Source organism: Diabrotica undecimpunctata, chromosome 3, assembly GCF_040954645.1.
Source record: "Diabrotica undecimpunctata isolate CICGRU chromosome 3, icDiaUnde3, whole genome shotgun sequence".
Lineage (NCBI taxonomy): Eukaryota > Metazoa > Arthropoda > Insecta > Coleoptera > Chrysomelidae > Diabrotica > Diabrotica undecimpunctata.
In genome coordinates, this window is record NC_092805.1 from 154,489,654 (window position 1) to 154,506,625 (window position 16,972).

The 16,972-nt window shown below is 31.6% G+C and overlaps 1 protein-coding gene across 1 annotated transcript; it reads left to right on the top strand.

The window, feature by feature from the left end:
* The first annotated feature begins 3,917 nt into the window (after nucleotides 1-3,917).
* Nucleotides 3,918-10,460, top strand: LOC140436249 (prostatic acid phosphatase-like). Its single transcript, XM_072524947.1, has 4 exons — nucleotides 3,918-4,043; nucleotides 5,030-5,134; nucleotides 7,393-7,927; nucleotides 9,440-10,460. Exons 1-4 carry the CDS (start codon nucleotides 3,933-3,935, stop codon nucleotides 9,877-9,879), a joined length of 1,191 nt encoding a protein of 396 aa, XP_072381048.1. The 5' UTR covers nucleotides 3,918-3,932; the 3' UTR covers nucleotides 9,880-10,460.
* The last annotated feature ends 6,512 nt before the right edge of the window (nucleotides 10,461-16,972 follow it).

The window sequence follows — 16,972 nt, forward strand, 5'->3', positions numbered from 1 at the left end:
AATAGATATATAATTAAAACAACTTTCGAAGAGAAAAAGTATCGCGCTGGAGTGTTTCTAGATATACAACAGGCATTTGATAGAGTATGGCATAAAGGTCACCTCTACAAACTGAAATTACACCTAACAGACCAACTATACTTTATACTAAAATCATATATCTTACTGACCGTAATTTTCTAGTCAAAATCGAAGATAGCTACTCAAATTACCACATCATACAATCTGGCGTACCTCAGGGTAGCGTTTTGGGCCCATTTCTGTATTTGATATTTACAGCAGACGTTCCAACCAGCAATGATACCTTCTTAGCTAAATTTGCCGATGACACGGGAATCTTGGCAGTGGATATCTACCCTAATGAAGCATCACAAAATGTACAAAATCATTTAAATCAATTACAAAACTGGCTTACCGATGAAAGATCAGTGTTAATGCTAGCAAATCAGTACAAATTACTTACCTTTTTAACATATGTTCATAAGTAATGTTTACATCTTTAGTAATTAAGCCTAATTTTTTCATTTTGTATTCTTTTTGCATAGCATGGGTGAGGCAATATTTGTGGAGCTTAGAAAGCCTATTATACATCTCAATAAAAAAAAAGGATAATTGATTAAGGCTATGAGTGCAATAACGGCTTTACCCATATTATACAGTGTTTGAAAAAGAAGTGAAAATTAGGAAATCCACTATACCTTCCTTAAGAATGTTTTTTGGTTTGAATGAATGGAAGTGTGTTAAAAATTAATCATTTAAAAATTTTGGTCCAAAATTTCGAAAAAAACACGTATTTGATTTTTTAATTGGATTTAAAATATTTTTACTTAGTGAGTGGGTTATCTTACAAAATAATATACTTGATATTACATCTAAGAGTTTATTACAACATAATGTGTATAAAAACATCAGAAGATAGAATCTCTAATCCTCTTCGTCGTCAAACGGGTCAATTACTGCACCTCGCCTCTGATGCTTGAGCTGAAGATCTCAGGTTTTCGTAAAATGCATGATGTAAAGGGCAGTATAAATTCCATTAAAAAAGGAAAGGTCAAATGAAGTAACTGTCAGATCGGTGTCGAGAACAGCAGCTGCGCCATCTTGTTTCATACCTATTCGTGCAGCTTCTGCCTTTCTCTGATGTAGTTTGTGCTCCGCCTAAATAATGTGACACTCTTCGTTATTGGCTATAGCGGGTTTAATTCTAAAGTTAAAGCCATCACATTTGCGATAACTGTCTAGTTTTGTTATGTCTAGATCGGGAGATAGGTATTTACGTGCTGGGTTTTTTTCTTCCGAATAGTGAGAGTCGTAGACAGGAAATTTGTTTATAAAATTTTTAACTCCCTCAATTTATACTTAAAATGTCTTATTCATCAATGATGTATTACCATGACCGTCAGTGCGAGGTGTTTCAATGGTCTTCCTTGTTGCAAGAGCCCTTGTTATTCGACCATCTTTCTTCTTTTTTAAGTGCCATCTCCACGACGAAGGTTGGCAATCATCATGGCTATTCTGACCTTCAAGGCAGCTGCTCTGAACAGTTGCCTTGAGCTGCAACCAAACCACTCTCTCAGGTTCTTCAACCAGGAAACGAGTCTTCTTCTTACGCTTCTCCTACCCTCTATTTTTTCTTGAATTATGAGTCTCAAGATGTTGTATCTTTCGCCTCTCGTTACATGTTCGAGATATTGCAATTTCCTTTCTTTTATTGTATTTTCCATTTCCCTCTCTCTGCTTATTCTCCTTAACACTTCTGTATGCGTATCTACCCATGGAATCCTTAACAATCTTCTAAATGTCCGCATTTCAAACGCGTTAAGTCGATTTATTGTATTCCGGTTGAATGTCCATGATTCATATGCTCCATAGTAGAGTACACTGTGTACATGGCATTTAATTAGGCTTATTCTGAGGGCCAATATCAGATCTTTGCTGCATAAAATCTTTTTCATTTTCACGAAGTTGGCACGTGCTTTTTCAATTCTGACTCTTATTTCTGCAGTATAATCGTTATTTTCTGTAATTATCGTTCCCAAGGAGGTATATCCTTTTACTCTCTCAATCTGCTGGCCGCCTTCCGTTAATATTTCGTTTGTATTGTTGTTCTTGCTAATTTTCATGAATTTGTTTTTTTTTATTTTAAGAGAGAGTCCATATTCTCCACTATATCTTAATATTTTGTTCATTATTCTTTCTAATTTCTAAGTCTTCCAAGTTGTCGGCTATTATGAATGTATCGTCGGCATCCCTAATGTTGTTAATTAAACTTCCGTTCACTTTTATGCCGACTGTCTCGTTCACCAAAGCTTCTTGTATGATTTTTTCAGAATAAGCATTAAACAACAACGGCAACAGTGTGCAACCTTGCCTAACCCCTCTCCTTATCTCCACTTCTTCTGACACTTCTCTTCCAATTTTCACATGTGATCGTTGGCTGTAGTATAAATTTGATATCAATGTTACATCCCTCACATCGAGATTCTTGTTTTTGAGTACTTCTATAAGTCGGTCATGTTTTACTTTATCGAATGCCTTGTTGTAGTCTATAAAACATACATAGATGTCAGTATTTCACGTGAAATGATTCCTGTGGAATAGATTGTGTTCAGTAGTTGGACTAAAAGATCTATGTTTCTTTCATTGACCAGTTTTAGCAATTCACTTGGTATTTCATCTGGACCAGCAGCTTTATTATTTTTCATGGACTTTACTGCATGCATAACTTCTGACTTTGTTATTTTGGGTCCCTCGTCTTTATTCTGATTATCTTCATATATATTTTCCTGTCTCTGGTCATGGAGTAATTCCTCTATATATTGGTTCCATCTTCCTTATTTTTGTTCTGTCTCCACTAAAATGTTTCCTTGTTTGTCTACTAGTATGCTTGAGGTTTTTTGTTTTGCTACCCCAGCTAATTATTTAATTTTCTTATGGAGATTGAAGTTGTAATATTTGTTTTGTAAGTCTTCTATTTCTTGGCATTTTCCAGCGAAATAAGTCTCTTTAGCTTCTCTTATTTTCCTTCTTATTTGATTATGCAGCTGTTGATACTGAGGTATTTTGATATTCTTTTACCTTCTTCTGTCCTTTCAAAGATCATTTCCAAGATTTCTTCTGTCATCCAATCTCCTTTCTTGCATTTGGTTGTTGTGAGTTCTCTGCGACTTGGTTCGATAATTGTGTTTTTAAAGAATTGCCACGGGATCTTAGTTGTTAAATGAGAATTTAGTCCAGAAAAAAATTGTGCTCTAGATCTTGCTTCTCTCTCTTATATATGCCGCAGCCCGAACGCCCGTCCTGTCATGCGTTTCATTAACAATTAAAAAACAATGTTTTAAAATGAAATAGACCCAAAATACTTTTCGGGAAATGGTAGAACAAGGTTTGAACTTAAATTTAGATTTTTGTTGAATTCAAAAATATTGTTTATTACTTGTATAATGAAGTGTTTTTAAGCCTTAAAAATCGAAATTTTGTGTTTTCTCGAAAATGATCAAGTTTACAAAAAAATGATAGGAAAATTTTTTTTGTTAAGACGAAAAAATGAATTGTTAAAATAGAAACAAACTGGATTGCAGCAGCTAGAGATATAGAGAACTGGAGACGTTTGGAGGAGGCCTATATCCAACAATGGATGTGAAAATGGGGCTGGATGATGATGATGATGATCTCATGAAAGTAATTATGCAAAAAAATTTGATGGGAATATTTTTCCGAACGAACCCGAGCTTTTTGCCTTGTCTATAGTGTAAATAAAGCCTAGAAATACTATTGAAATTAGAAAAACTGGATCTTATCTGTGTCAGATTTTGGATAAATATTTTACGATCACGTTTAAAAATTTGAAGGTCAAGTACTGAATTTAAATGCATCTTTATTCATTGATATAAATACAAATAAACTAGATTCAGTAATCATTATACAGCGTCATGTTCCGTCAGGTTCAGCTCCTAGTCCTTCTATTTGCGACAGCGCTTGCTGCGTCAGATCTATCTGAATTAGATCTAACTGCAACCAATGAATTGGTAGCTGTCGTTCAGGTTCGTACAATAACAGGTCTTTTAAATCCTACAGTTACAAAAGAGTTACAATTCCATGTTTTATTTTTGTTTCACTAAACAATTCAATAATACGTTTAGAAATATTGCATTTTTATGTTTACTTAAATCATGAACTTATCTGAATCGTATTTTCTTTTATCTTCTCTGTCTCTCCTCTTCTCTTATTATTTATATATTTTTAAAGCACTTTTTATTATTTTGTAAGAAGTAAAGCTTTGTTTTACTTGTCTATATACTTCATTACATAATTTAATCCGCTAATAAAAATTATGTTGGCCTTTAACTTTGTTTTATGTTTGAATAAGTCTTCATTGTCAATAAATCCAAATTTTAATATAATGTCAATAAAAGCTGACTAGTACACAATAAAGTTTTGGATTTATACAAGTATATATTAAAGTGGTTCTTTCTGTAGGAGTAGCGTTGTCTTTTTGCATTTTGCAAGATATCTATTTATGGGTAAAAGAAAATAATTATATTTCATCTATTTCTATTTAATTGATATATCACATATTCTAATTACTGATTTAAACCTATTTCTTATTTAATTTTGATCTCAAATATGTTTTTTTGAATAATTTAAAAGTTTATTAAATTTCTATTTCGCATATTTACATCACAGCATTACAACACTGCACAAAAGTAGCTGGCATATATGAATGTAACTGCCCAGTGAATTCAGAGAAAATAAAGCTCTTCCACACTTTTTCAAATTTTGTCACAACGCACCCAGAAATCGCGACTCTTTACTATTTTGGGTTAGTGTGCTCAATTTGCATCTATTTATTTTTCGAATAAATCATTCAGTTATCTAGGTGACATCTATTTTTATATAGTTAATTTAATAAGATGTGCAAACATAAACAACTTGCTTTGAAATTATGAGAAATGAGGCGGTAAAAATCTGAACACCTAAAATTGTAACGAAATATAATTTTTCTATAATTAATGATAATTTTTTTTAGTTGTTTAGACATGGACACAGGACTCCTACGGACTTTTACGAAAATGATCAGTATTCTGATTTATCAAAATATTGGAGTGGACTTGACTTAGGACAGTTAACAAATGTAAGCTATAATTAAATAATCTATGTGTAAATTGCCAATTAAATTGCTTAAAATGTATGTAGATATAGTTAGTGTTATGTATTATTAAATATATATAGGTATATGCGATCTTAATATAAAGATATGTTAGACAGATTATGACCTTGTACTTTGTGCACAAGAATCTTTAAAGCGACAACTTATGCAGTAAATTTTGATTTTGTAGTAATAATCGAATTAAGATCTTGACAAATATACAATTAAGTTAAGATCTGAGAAAAGTACTCGATTGCAAGTTCTACAGTGATCAGAAAACGAATCAAACTTGATACAAGGAAATCTACAGCAAAAAAGTTTCGTGTTTACTGTGACAACACCGAATGGCTTTAAATAGTAAGTGCGATAAGTCTTACGAAGATTTGTAATACCATTGATGATAATGATTTGAAAGTAATGTAATTAGCGGTATGATTTTAGATACGATCTAAAGATTTGTCTTGTATATAAGGTCAATATGTCCAAAAACATCAAAATGGAACAAAAAACAGAAGGCATTCGCAAGGACATTATTGAAAGGTTACATAAAATTAAAAAGTTCCTCTGCAATCTGTGTATCACATAACCTTCAGAAGAAACTTTCTGTAGGCTCTTAAGAATAGCTCGTAATAGCAACACTTAGACAGCTTTCATTCACCTTATAATATTTATTTCTAAAGTTCTAAGGTAATGAAGAAAAAGAGGGATCTGAACAAGCAATAAAAGATAACGGGAAATTGAAATTCAAGAACATGCCAAACTTAGATGAATTCAAATTGTTTGGATTAGACATGAATGGAAAAAGTTGCGAAATAATTTTTTTTTTCTTCTAATATCTCTTAACCGCCGAAGTTAGTATCGCCTTAGAATTAATAAATGTGGTGTTAAATTATTAGCTGGTAACCCAAGTTCACCTCTTAGTTTGTAAAACTGTCGACAGGTTTAAAGGAATATTTAAAGGAAAGTTAAAGTTATCTCCATTCTTTTTTATTTGAAACACTTTATTAATGATCTTTTCTCTATTTAAATAAAATATCAAAAATTCAGTAGAGACTGAATTAATTCATTCGATTTTTTAGTCTATTTTTTAGTATATAGGAAAGTTTTTCGAAGGATACCCAAGCCAACCGTATCCTTCTCTTTATTTCTCCGGTCTGATTTTCTTTATTTAATTTAATTAGTTGTCTCAAATATATATATATATATATATATATATATATATATATATATATATATATATATATAGATATATATATATATATATATATATATATATATATATATATATATATTTGAAAAAATAAGTAGTTGTGACTCGTTTGGAAAAAGTATATAACTGTTTTGGATGGGTTGGAGTCAATAGAAGGGCTATTGGTTAACTATTTTTTTATATCTCGAGCTTTCAATTGTGTTTACAATTATTATCAAGATCTGCTAAAAAAGACAAAATATCTTACAAGGTTGAACTAGAAAGAAAAAACAATTTTTGTTAACTTACCAAATAAAAATTAGTTTAGTAAATAAAAATTGCTGCTAATACATCTTAAAAATAATTAATAAAAAAATGTCCTAATCTAATAAATGCTTCTCTGAAATTTTTAATATAATTTTGAAAACATTTTTCTAATACAAAAACAATTGAATTTATAAATAAGTTAAAATAGCAACCAATTACAAATAAGCCTCAATGTCATAAATGACAACTTAAAATTTTTATTTTTAACAATTATATTGCCAAAAATAAAATTTTGTTTAAAAATTCTTTTTTGTTTAGTAACAAAAAAGAAGAAGATTTATTCACCATTGACAGATATCTGAAAAAATGTAACAGATATATGAAAAATTAAATCAAAATGTGACATTTTACAAGTTTTGTATATAAATCATAAAGAAAGAATATAATTATAAATTTTGCTTAGATTTTGAATTTCTGATCTTTTGTTTAAATTATTATTACTTTTACTAATACAAACCATTTCCAAAAAAGTCCTTTTGAATTTATTACTTTCACTACATAAAATTTTAATGTTATCAAAATCCATAACTTTATCTTTATCTCTTTATCGATTACATGCTCTTCTTTTTCATTCTCTTTAAGCTCAAACATATTTTAAATAATATTTATCCAGGATATTTAACCAAATTTTGATTTTAGCTGTAAATATTTTTTGAGTTTTTATGAGAAGAGATTTATTAAAAAACAAATATTTAACATGATTATTTTTTACTTCTTTTTATTTTAGATAGGAAAACAACAGCACTATGAGCTAGGACAATTTACTAGGAAACGATATGGTAAATGGCTGCCACAGAAATATGATAAAAATGATTTCTATGCTCAGACCACAGATGTCGATCGAACACACATGTCAGCACAAGTAAATCTTTATGGGCTTTATCCAGCCAAAAAAGATCAGTCATGGAGACTGTTCACTGATTGGCAGCCCATTCCAGTACATCCGGGAGATTCTAATATTTGGGAAACATTTCCCAACTGTGCTGCTTTTATAAAAGAATACGTCGAAGTTCTTGCTTCTGATTTGTATGCAACTATAGACAAAGAGTACGCAGATGTGTATTCATACTTATCACAGTATTCAGGTGAAAACATTACAACCCTATCACAAGCAAATTCCGTGTTTGATTGTTTTAAAAGTGAATCTACTGCTGGTCTTCGTCTTCCACAGTGGGCTTCAAAAATATATCCAGAACCATTAACACAACTCATGGGATATTTCTTTCACGCAATGTCTTACACAACCAAACAACAGCGTTATTGTAAGTAGATTTTTAAATAAATGAGTTGTAACTTAAATTTAACAATCTTCGACTTGCGTGTTCTACTATTTATCTATCTTCTATAGTGTTGTGAATGTAATTAAGTCATTACAACATTAGTATATAATTGGAAGAATCTAGAAAAGTACAAAGCTCAAATCTAAAATTCTTCTTCTTCTTCCTACTGTATAAATAGGCTTAATGCCTGTTTTACTTCGGTTTTTAGCCTAAATTGACATTGTCTGACCATCTTTTCCTCGGTCGTCCCAATAATCTTGTTCCATTTGGCGATTTGTCTCTTGCTATTCGTACTATTCTATTTTCTGTCATTAGCATATTATCCTTATTTCCTTTTCTTTCATTCTATATCCTCTTCGTTTTTAACTTTCTTTATGATTTTATCCATTATCAGATTAAATATTAATGGGCTCAGTGAATCTCTCAGTATTTATTTTTGTCGCTATTATTCTTGTTGTCAATTTGAGTGTTGTATTTAATAGATTTATTGCTCGATAATTATTGGGGTCTTTCTTATCTCCTTTTTTGAAGAACATCACCATGATCGCTCTCCTCCATTCATCTGATATTCTGTTCGTGGTGATTATTTTATTAATAAGAAGTTGCAGTTCTTGTACAAGGTGATCACCTCCATATTTTAAGAGTTCATTTGGTATTTGATCTTATCCTGGTGACTTTCTGTTTTTTAATTTGTTTATTCCTTCCTTCACATCGTTTTGGTAGATTTCAGTTTTTTTCTCATTAGTATATTTGGCGTTTCTGGTAAACGTTCTTCGTTTTGTTTTTTAAACATTTCTGTCAGGAAGGCCACCCATGTATCCTCTTGTATATGTTTTATTTCAACTAGTTCTTTCATTTCGCTTCTTTGTTGTCTTATGAAGCGCCATACGTGTTTCTGTTGTCCATAGAAATCCATCTCTAGTCCTTTTGTGAATCTTTCCTAGTAATCTGTTTTTGTTTTTCTTACGAATTGATGAGTTTGAGTTCTTATTCTTTTATATTCTTCATATGATTTATTGGTTTTTTCTGACTTATATTTTAGGAAAGCTTTCTTTTTTTTGGTGACATTTTTGTTTAACCACTAGTGTAAACCATGGTGTTTTCGTTGACCACTTTTTGTTTATTATTTTCGTTCCAAGGGCTTCTCGGGCAGCATCTAGAATATTTTTTTTTAAAGTTTTTTCTAGCTAGTCTCTACATTGCTTTCATTTTCAATATTCTCCATTTGTATTTTCTGTTCTAGCCTTTCTAATCTAAATCTTAAAATCTAAAATTCAATAATTAATATTCAAAAATTTACTATAGATTTGAACACAACTCTTAATTTAATATATATATATATATATATATATATATATATATATATATATATATATATATATATATATATATATATATATTTGTTGTATTTTGGCTGTGGTTTGGAACCTTTTAGCCATGTTATTATATATAAAAATTTCATAAATAAAATATAATTTTATTTTCGGATTACAGATTCTGGAACTCTGCTTAATTCCATTTTAAACTACTTTGACGACAAAATAAATGGTTCAGTATCCCAACAGTTCAAAATGTACAGCGGACACGACACAAATATTGCAGCTATGTTGAGTGCTCTTAATGCTTTTAATCCACCCTATCCTCCAGAGTACGCGAGCAGTGTGTATTTTGAATTAAGAAACAATTCAGGACACTATTTCGTAAATGTCTGGTGCAAAAACGGATCCAACTTAAAAAAAGTTTCAATAAGGGGATGTGCTTTGGATTGTCCTTTAGATGAAGTTAGACAAAGATTGAATGAGATAGTTCTAGATGTTGCTACTAGAACCGAAGAGTGTAATGCCAAAACGACATTCGAAACGGTTGCCGCTGAAAATATGTACAATAAGCTTATTAAAATTAGTGAAATTGAACGTCTTACAAGCACATTTTAAAATAAATTAATTAATTATGGTTTAATTACATAGTAAACATAAACGGTTGTTGTTTAAATAAAAGAATATTTAATTTTCCCTAAAAATTTATTACTTATAATTTAATGAATAAAGCTGTACATGTCGAAAAGGCCTAACCTATATAACCCTTAGATGTAAATAATTGTACCTTGGGTAGCCTTGGAACGAGTTGATACTTTATCAGTGTACTGCCATGCCTGACATCATTTAATCTCAACTCTAGATAAGGCAAAAATAGATAGTTTAGATGAAAATGCAGAAAGGAGCGACACTTTTTAGACAACAAATAAAAATACAAAAGATCCTAGCCTCTGCTCAAAATAGATGCTGATGACCCCAATCAGGATTTTGCAGGCAAATCTTGGACATATTAAGACAACTTCCACAGACCTTAATGTTGCTACAGAAATGTTGTATGTCGCTTTGATACAAAAAGTCCTAGGTATATCAGGTCTCTGGAGTGTTGACGGAGAACTTACAGAGTTGTGGTTTCAAGGACTTGTACATAGGTATTGAAAGGTATTAGCACTACAATAAGACACTTGACTGAAACTGGAGCAATTTTTAACAGATGGCTTTGACAGAAAAAACTTCATAACTTAAAACAGTGATTCTCAACCTGTGGGGCGCGCCCCTCTAGGGTGACACGCTGGTACCAATTCGGGGGCGTGAACATATAAGAAAAAAAAACAAAATTGACTAATTTACTAAAATCAGAGCTAAACAAAATTCTGACAAAATAAAAAATAAATACACATGAACACCAATATAATAGGTACCACTATAAAGAGCACTAACATAGTACTATACCTATTTTCATTAAGCGATGCAGGGCGTATAAACAAAGATAAATTTAACAGATGATTGTTAAGGATGTTCTAAATGAGTCTACTCGTTCCGATAAGTAACAGTATAATTATGACACTTTATTAATTTTTTTATTTTCTCAACTATTAGTGTTTATTGCATAGTATATAAATTATTTTTATCACTGAATACATAGTAAGTAAAAAAATAATCCGATTTATAAAATTAATGAATATTTTATGTATACATGCCAGTAACAGTTCTTCAAGAATATTTAAAAATTAACGGAAATGTCCATCTTTATTTCGTTATTGCCGACGTCGTCGGAACTCATACAGGTTCGGACACGATTTAATTTCGGTAAGTATTATATTTCGGTATTGAAATTTTGTTATTTGAATCGATTTGTGAGTATATTTTTAGTCATCTTGATGGTTAAAGGACAATAAATTATATTTATGCTGTTAATGTTGAATTAGCAATTATTTGTTGTGCGATTTAAAACTATTTAAGTATATATTTTTATTTGTATAACGACCCTATCTATATGTGATTGTGATTACTGTAACAATAACCACGGATTTCAATAACTGATATTGAAACCAAAAATGTCCTCCACTGATTCTGCAGATGAATTGGTTAAAAATACATGGAGTCCTCCTCGAAAACGAAGTAAAAGAAGCCCTCTTAGCGTTGAAGTTAAAGAAATCATTTTAAATGTTTTTAAATGTGAAAGACAAGAAAATCCCGGGTTAGTGGTTGAAGATATTGTGAAAAAAGTGGCTAATAAAGTTGGAGTTTGTGATAGAAGTGTATTTATGGTGATAAAGGAATACAAAACGAATCATCAATTTGCTAGACCAAAAGTATGTCTGACCCGGAAAAAGAAGTTTGACAAAATTGATGATTTTGACAAAAATGCCATTAGAAGACTGGTTCATAATTTTTTTATGAGCAACGAAATACCCACCGTTGATAAGGTTTTAAAGAAGGTGAACGATGACCCTGATTTGCCAAACTTTTCGAAAACCACATTTTACCGAATATTAAAAAAACTTAATTTTCAATATAAACGTAGGGGAAGAAACGCTCTTTTACTAGATAGAGACGACATTGTGATGTGGCGAAGAGAATATCTTCAGAAGATAAAAGCTTATAGAGAGGAGAAGCGGAAAATATATTATCTGGATGAGACATGGTTGAACGCTGGCCATACAAAGTCTAAAATATGGGTAGACACTACAGTAAAAATATCAAGACAAGCTTATGAAACTTTTTAGAATTGTACAAACAACTAAGTATAGTAAAAATAAAAATAAAACTTATATTTTTTGTAGGAACTCTGCACATAAAATTGTTGGCAAAAAAAAATAAATTTCTGGGTTTCTGCCCTTTATAAATGGTTTCTATTGTCGGATATCAACTAAAACAATCAGGTTCTTTGTCGAGCACTTTTGCAAAATTAAAATATAAATTTCGTATTTTATAAGATAATATATTATTCTGACTAAACAAAAAGGTAATCCCAAATGCGGCCCTGTTGCAGGCCTACACGTGGTAATGTTTACATCTCCCTGCATCGGTTAATGAATTTTACTATAGACATGAACTGATTAATACGAAATTATGAACAAGTGACTTTCTTGAGCCTGTTTTACAGAGCAATGTTTATTAAAATAGAGTGTAATATTATAAGTAGACCTTCTCAGTTCTTTTCTATTTACCTACGATCTATATTTGGTCTTCTTCAAAGCAGCCACCGCTAAAAAACCCGTTTCGTAAAGATGGGATGTTAAAAACGATAATAGTATGTGGAACGCTCTGGTTTTCATCGCAGAAAACTCATCATTATCCCTGCCCAAAAATCAAAGAGAGAATTATTATTAAACTGTTTATTGATTTCGACATTTGCTGTAAAGTTTATGAAAGTTTCTTCTTCGGGTGTAATTTAAAACGGATTCTTAACCCAGTCGTAAAAGTCGTTTGTCAGCATAACTAAATGATTTTTATTGGTTACAAAAACAACTTTCAGGTGTTGTTCTTCAACCTTGTAAGTTTTAATACATTCATTCACATTTGCAAACATATCTAGTTTTTTTCTGTTAAATTTCTGCTACACAATTCCAATTTTGTACAAAAATCATTAACTTCGTCTCAACCAAATTATATATAAGTTTAGCCAAACTGTTGCAAAATTTCAATAATGGGATGACAACCCCAGAGGAGTTAAAAACATCATTCATATCCACTATACACAAAAAAGGCAGAAGGGATGAATGTGACAATTACAGAGGCATTGCCGTAACAAACTTGGTCAGTAAAATATACGGAAAAGTCATTAAAAATATAATAGAAAGCGAATATAAAGACTTAGAGGCTGAAGAACACGCAGGATTTAGGGCAGGTAGATCTACTATTGACCATTTATTTTGCATTAGACAGATTATTGAAGAGAAAATAGCCGTTAATCAAGTAGTACATTTATTATATGTAGACCTACGAAAGGCTTATGATAGCGTACTACATTATAAATTAAGGGAAGCATTAGAGAAAACAAACATAAGCATGTATTTAATAAATGCTTCAAAGAAACTGAGTATATGACTCGAAAATTAATCGAGGAGTATAAAAAATGGGGACTTGACATCAATATCCAAAACACCGAGTATATGTGTATCGGCGAAAAACAACAGGACCATCGCAAATGTTGATGTATGATCTTTACAACAGAAGGCAACGTAGACGGCACAATTGAAAAGAAAAACTACCAAGCAAGAAAAGCAATTTCCCTTCTCGATAGTATAATTTAGGATAAATTAATCTATAATAATAATTTCGCCGTATTTCACGTTCATTTACTGGAATATTATATCTTTAAAAAAATTGTGATATGAATACTGAATCATTGATGAAGACTGTTACGTAATTTTTAAAAAGATAATCGTTCATATCGATCAATATTTTCTAGTGTTTTTAAGTACATCTACTAGAGTAATCAACAAGTAATTGGTATATGTTTTTAATAAGCAAAATATTTCTATTTACATAATAGCATTTTAACACATCTGGCGAAAAACTGATATATTGTTATTATTTAATCTAATCATTTAGAAATAGAGATTAATATATTTTGCATATAACATTGCGCAATTTTACAAATTTGGGATTTAAAGTTAAGATAAAGACCTAACAGGTGTTATGTCTACATACTTTAGAAAAAAAATTAATTTTCACGCAAGACATTTTTATTTCAAATAATCAATTATTAGACATGAGTAGTGAAAATATCATAAAAATGTAGTAATTAAATCATCATATTTGTTCAATAAATATTTTTAAAATTCATCTCTCTTATTTAAGTATTTGTTGTCTATTTTTTTAAATCTTCAGATTAGATTTAAGCAGACAGCAGGAAGGACAAGAAACCATGTAGATCAAAATAGAGCAAATAGATTAAACAGAGAAGTCAAAACAGAACTACACCAACACCGTAGCGAAAGCTGGGAAAACCACATGAGAGGCATGAAGAAACAAGGACCAAATGTGCCAACTATTTATAGGCTTCAAAGAATTCTGAGAAACGACAGAAAGCCAATCCCTCAATTACACGGAGAAAACGGAATAGTTCATACTACTGAGGAAAACACAGAGGTAATGAGGAGTACCCTCGAGATTAAATTACCACTCAGACGAGGACATCGACCTCATAGAAGAAGTCGAAACACAAAGAGAAATACCTGAAAACCTCATCGAGATCATCCCTTGTACATTCCCGGAAGAGATAAACGAGCTAATTAAAAATATCTCGCCAAAAAAAGGACCTGGTCCAGACCAAATAACAAACAGGGCTCTAAAGTACCTACCAGCGAGAGTCATAGTGTATTTAACAAATATTATCAACGCGATCCTAAGATTTAAGAAATTTCCAAAGAGATGGAAAAAGGCCCATGTCATAATGTTACCAAAGCCAGGAAAAGACTGCATATTCCCGCAAAATTATAGTCTAATAAGCTTACTACCTGCAATCAGCAGGATTGTAGAGAGAGTAATACTCAGCAGACTCCAAGCTGAAACAAATAGACTAGATATCATACCCGAAGCACAATTCGGCTTCAGATCAGAGCACTCCCGTAAGCTACAAGTACTCATATTAATAAAGTACATAGAAGCTGGCTTTAACGACAAGGAATAAACAGGAGCTGCCTTCCTAGACTTAAGCAAAGCTTTCGACAGAGTCTGGCATAAAGGACTGACTTTAATAAACATATTATATCAGAACACAAAAAAGGGCTTTCATTAATATATTCTAGAGATTCTACGTACAGACGTTTCCTTCTAGATCAGAATCTTTCTTTTAATCACCAATTTTAAATTCTTCGTATTCAAAATCACTAAGCTATCTTCATTAGAATTTATAAAAATTAAGAAATTAAAATTATTCTGTTAAAGACTTTATTATTCAGATAACTTATTCAGTTTAAGACTATAACGTGTAAACACATAATACAAATATATCACTTAAAGTATGGTGCATCTGAAGATTGTTGTTTACACAAAGGAATTTAAATTCTTCCATGTGCCGAGCTCCATTATCAAGCGTTGGCTATCAAATTGACTATAGTAATTTTGTTGACGGCAGCTCGGAAAAGAAATGCAGAGGATCTCTTAAACCATTCTCTCAGGTTTCTAAGCCATGACGTTCTTCTTCCACCTGGCCCTCTTCTTCCGTCTACCTTGCCTTATATTATTAAATGGAGTATATTATATCTCTCTGGGTGGCACATAACATGGCCAAATAATTCAAGTTTGCGATTTTTAACTGTTTTGACGACTTCCGTAATTTTTCCCATCCGATGCAAAACAACTTCGTTACAAACTCTATCCACCCAACTTATTCGTAGGATTCTCCGATACACCCAGATTTCAAAGGCTTCCAGTTTCTTGAGAAGTGTATCCGTCAGAGTCCAATCTTCGACACCATACAAAACAGTAGAGAACACATAACATCTCACTAATCTAATTTTCAGACTTAAAGTAATATTGTTTCCACATAACAGTTTCTTCATCTTAAAGAATGCAGCTCTGGCCTTCTCTATCCGTATTCTAATTTCTTTGCTCATGTCCCAGTTCTCATTTAGATTACAACCAAGGTAAGTGATACTGTTAGTTCTCTCCAGTTGTTCACCATAAGCTGTTACCACTTCCGGTTATATTGGCGTTTTACTGACGACCATCACCTTTGTCTTGGCTGTGTTTAGCTTAAGGCCACATTCATCACACGTTGTGGTAATCCTATTAATTAAATGTTGAAGTTCTTCGTAATTGCTTACAATTAACACTCTGCCATCCGCATATCTCAAATTATTAATATTGACGCCATTCATTTTTATACCACATTGAACATTATCCACTGCTTTATTGAAAACGAACTCAGAATAGATGTTAAATAGTAGCGGGAACTAAATGCAGCCCTACCTTACTCCTCTTCTTATTTGAAGCTCTTCAGAAGTGTCCCGGCCAATCCGATGTTTGCACTTTGATGCCAGTAAAGATTTTTAATAATGCGTAGGTCTTTATCATAAATACCTACCTGGTGAAGAATGGCTATCATTTCAGTATGTTTTAGTCGATCAAAGACGTTCTCAAAGTCAATAAAACACATATAAACTGGATGTCCGACATCTCTGCATCTCTGTACCATAAAATGAATACTAAATAGTGCTTCTCTTGTTCCAAGATTATTGCGGAATCCAAACTGTGTGTCACCAAGTTGTTGTTCTATTTTTCGGAACATCCTAGAGTGCAAAATTCGTAGAAATATCTTTAAAACATGACTCATTAAGCTGATGGTTCGGTAGTCGCTACATCTTTTTGAATTTGCTTTTTTAGGTATCGTCACAAAAGTCGACAGCCGCCAATCCATTGGTATATAGCCAGTTTCATAAATTTTAGTAAACAGATGAAGGAGAGATATTTTACCTGAACTTTTGAAGAGCTTTATTATTTCACTCGGTATTTCATCTGGTTCCGTCGCTTTTCGGGTCTTTGCTAATCGTATTGCTTGTTCAATTTCGTCCATAGTTATGTCAGGTCCTGTAACTACTTCTGTAATTTCATGCTCGGGTCTTTCATCACTAAACAGTTCCTCAATATACTCTTTCCATCTGTCTATTTTATGCAAACTAGTTATAATCAGTTTTACATCTCTATCAACGATGTTATTTGCCTGTTTTTTGTTCTGACCTGTCAGTTCTTTTATTTTTTT

Coding starts and splice junctions, on each gene's coding strand:
- LOC140436249 (XM_072524947.1), top strand. CDS start 3,933: ATGTTCCGTCAGGTTCAGCTCCTAGTCCTTCTATTTGCGACAGCGCTT. Junction 5,135..7,392: donor ACTTAGGACAGTTAACAAAT/GTAAGCTATAAT, acceptor TTTTTATTTTAG/ATAGGAAAACAACAGCACTA. Junction 7,928..9,439: donor AACCAAACAACAGCGTTATT/GTAAGTAGATTT, acceptor TTCGGATTACAG/ATTCTGGAACTCTGCTTAAT.